Source organism: Lactuca sativa, chromosome 2 (genome assembly GCF_002870075.4).
Source record: "Lactuca sativa cultivar Salinas chromosome 2, Lsat_Salinas_v11, whole genome shotgun sequence".
Lineage (NCBI taxonomy): Eukaryota > Viridiplantae > Streptophyta > Magnoliopsida > Asterales > Asteraceae > Lactuca > Lactuca sativa.
Genome location: NC_056624.2, coordinates 126,469,808 through 126,473,420, shown reverse-complemented (window position 1 = coordinate 126,473,420; position 3,613 = coordinate 126,469,808). Strand labels below are relative to the sequence as shown.

At 36.8% G+C, this 3,613-nt stretch overlaps 1 protein-coding gene across 1 annotated transcript; it reads right to left on the bottom strand.

The window, feature by feature from the left end:
- Positions 1 to 353: 353 nt before the first annotated feature.
- LOC111898604 (pyruvate decarboxylase 1) lies at positions 354 to 3,165 on the bottom strand. The gene is made up of 5 exons (XM_023894499.3): positions 2,565 to 3,165; positions 2,329 to 2,492; positions 1,597 to 2,247; positions 848 to 1,154; positions 354 to 774 (listed from the first exon to the last, which is right to left on the bottom strand). The coding sequence occupies exons 1-5, from the start codon at positions 3,066 to 3,068 to the stop codon at positions 604 to 606; spliced, it is 1,797 nt and encodes a 598-aa protein (XP_023750267.1). The 5' UTR covers positions 3,069 to 3,165; the 3' UTR covers positions 354 to 603.
- Positions 3,166 to 3,613: the final 448 nt, after the last annotated feature.

The following is a 3,613-nucleotide window of genomic DNA, read 5'->3' as shown; positions in this document are numbered from 1 at the left end:
TAGTTAGTTAAATAAAAATTATTATAGTTTTATTATTAAAATTAATAAAAAAAACTTATGATCTTTCAGTTTGATCCTACAATCCTATATTGATCTTATCAAAAACGATCCAAATAAGATCGATATCAATTTACCCAGATGTGATCGTATGATCCTATTAGAAAAAACTTGATTTAAAAAAAAAGCTTTCTATGAATCTTTCTTATCTCTTTCAAAAAAAAAGTTCACGTGTATACAATGTTACTTGCATTACTTTTTCTTTTCAGAAGTTAAAAAGACAATAACAATCTCAAACACACATCTTACATCATTTAATCAAAATAATCAAATACATCCACGATTTAAATACTCGGTTTTGATTGACAAATAGTTTTATTATTGATCTTCAAATGGTAATATATAGACAAAATACAAGTATAATCCCAGACAATACATGGCCGAATACATTCAAGATGTCAATACATAGGCCGAATACATTCAAGATGTTTGACCGTTATTCTTTCTTAGTTAAAATAGCAACAGAGAATATAGATTCCATACACTTTATATATCATCAAACCCTAGTGAATCCTACTCAGGACGCATAAAGTAAAATATTTTTTTTTACTGAGGGTTCGGGGCTCGTCCGCCAGCAGCAGCCACTCTTGCACCCCACTCGAGTGTGTCTTTGCTCGAATCAGCTCTATGCACAACCACTTCAATAAAACACAAACAATCTTTTTTCTTCTTGGTCGCCGTCTCAATAGCCTCAACAAGCTCCTCTTCACAAAACACCTGAAAAACAACGTTTTTCACTTAAACTACTGATACCATCTATAACAATGTAATAACTTCTAGATCTACAAACCTTACTAGTCCAGCATTTGCCCTCGCCATTATGGATCGCGTCAACCAAAGCAGTATAGTTCCAATTTTTTATGACATTGTAGGGCCCGTCATGGATCTCCACTTCAATTGTGTATCCGCCGTTGTTTATTAAGAAGATGATGTTGTTTTGCCCGCATCGCATCATTGTTGAAATATCTTGAGCTGTCATTTGGAAGCTTCCGTCACCAATACACGTAATCACTCGTTTGTCAGTAGCGGCTTGTGCGTACCCAAGTGTCGCTCCCACCGACCACCCAATAGACCCGTATTGCATCTGGAACTCATACCTAAACAGCCAACTTTCAAAATCAGAATTTTTGAAATTGAAAATTAAAGTTGCAAAGACCATTATGTTAAAAAAATTAATTTCTTGGCCATCTTTTTGTTGTTTTATTCATGCGTTGGGTTTCTTCTATTAAAAGAGACTAATATATAACACTTTTTATATAATCATTTAGTAATTAGTACCAAAATAAAAGATTATACGGGTTTTAGTTTTTAAACCACCTTTTGCAATTTTGTCTAATATTAATTGAAATAATGATTTTTATCCGGTCTATGACTGATTTCAAGCTGGTTTTACTTTTTAACAGGTTTGGGTCTGGTTTCAAACATGTTTTAGTTATTAACGTGTATAAGTCCGAAACCATTTTTCGTTTATCACAGATTTCAATCAATGTTTTGCTCACATTTTTCTTGGAAATATAAAACGATCTATAACAAACTTACCCACATCCTTTTGGCAGTTTTAGCTTCTGACAATTGAACCACGAATCACCAGTTTCAGCAATCACAACAGTATCACCCGACAACATATTCTGTATATGATGAAAAAGAACATTAAGCCTCAACGCCTGTTTAGGTTCAGATTTCACAACGTGCCCTTGTGGCACATAAATCCTACAATAGTTCTCATACGCAGTTGTGTTCTTCTTAAGTCTCTTTGACAAACCTATCAAGAAATCTTTCATCAACACACACCCAAAAGCCGGGCCATTTCCAATCAGTACACGATCAGGCTGCAAGATTATCGCTTTTTCTTTCTTGAGAAGAAGAGAGTATCCTACAGAGCTGAAGTCATTGAATACAGGTCCAGCAAATAAGTAAGCATCAGCAGATTCAAGAATTTCTGCACAAAAAGCTGTGCTTACAACACCCCAATATGTTCCAATGAATCGAGGATACTCTTCTGGAAATATCCCTTTTGCTGATGGCATCACGGCTACAGGATACCCACATGAGTCCGCTAATTCAACAAATTCATCGCATGCTTTTGCTACACGAAGTTTAGGCCCAGCTACCATTACTGGCTTCACAGCTTTGTTTAAGAACTCTGCTGCTGCTTCAATGGCTGCTTCTAAACCCATCTGATTACTCAACCTATATGATTTGAATGAAAATATGATTAGTCTTAATGAGTTATATATATATCGGTAGAGATTTGAAGGATGTGGACATTACTTTGGCGAGAGTGTAAAGGGAACAGGTTCCCGGCTAAAAGTAGGATGACTAATTGTAGGTAGATTGCAGCTGATACTGATGTAAACTGGCCTGCTTTCCATTAAGGCTGTTGAAATCGCTCTGTCGATCAGTTCATGTGCGTCTTCCAAATCGTTAACCACAGCCTACATTCAAAGTAGTAATAAACTCAGATTCATATTTTACATGTTTACATTTTATACCATCGTAATTCGTACCTGAAAGCAAGTGACAGTTTGAAAGCAACGAAGCTCTTGGGTAAAATCCGGCAATCCGACGGTATGATGGATAATTCTGTTAGTACCATAATCATTTGAATTCGGTCCACCCACAATACAAATCACCGGGAGATTCTCACTGTAAGCTCCGGCAATGGCGTTGATGACACTAAGTCCGCCGACAGTGAAAGTAACGACGCATGCTCCAACACCACGAGACCTAGCGTATCCATCAGCAGCGTATCCTGCGTTGAGCTCATTGCAGCAGCCAATGAGGTTGAGTCCTGGCTCGGCGACGAGGTAGTCAAGCAAAGCGAGGTTGAAGTCGCCGGGAACGGAGAAGACATCAGAGACACCGATTTGGACGAGTCGACGAGCGATGTGTCGGCCGAGAGTGGACTCGGAGTGGCTGATTGGAACGGCGGATGTCTGCACGGAGGAAACCTCACCATCCGGAGAGGCGACGTCGACAGAACTGACTTTGGTGTCCATTTCGTTTGACATTGGTCTGCAACTAGTGATTTGGAAATAGAGAGTGTAAAAGAGAGTGTGTTTTCGACTTCAGTTTGATTTTTGAAGCTTGGATGCAGAAGATCAGTGACGCTGCGTATTTATATATAGGGATGATGACTTATATCAGAAATATATTTTTTGATTTTACTTATATTTGGATACTATTGAGTTTTTTTATTAATATTTACCCTTCAGTTTGTTTAAACAGTATATATTCACTTTTATGGCCGCTATTTCATGTAAAAAAAGTATTTAATTAAATAATATATTTTTTAATTTGTATATATTTAGTCTTTATACTTTTTTGTTATAAAATAAATCATCGTTGTTTTTGTACACATTCAGTATTAGGACTGGGTTTTCAGGGTTTGTTCATGATATCCTATGTAAGACAAGCATATATGTGGTGTTTAGGGCTGTTGATGTTTATGGTCACCACAACCTCGGTTGCTTGGTTTATTACATCTTGTAGTTTGGACTATGTCTTGTGTTAGGAAAATCGTAATATTTTCATATGATTCCAGATTTTAACAATC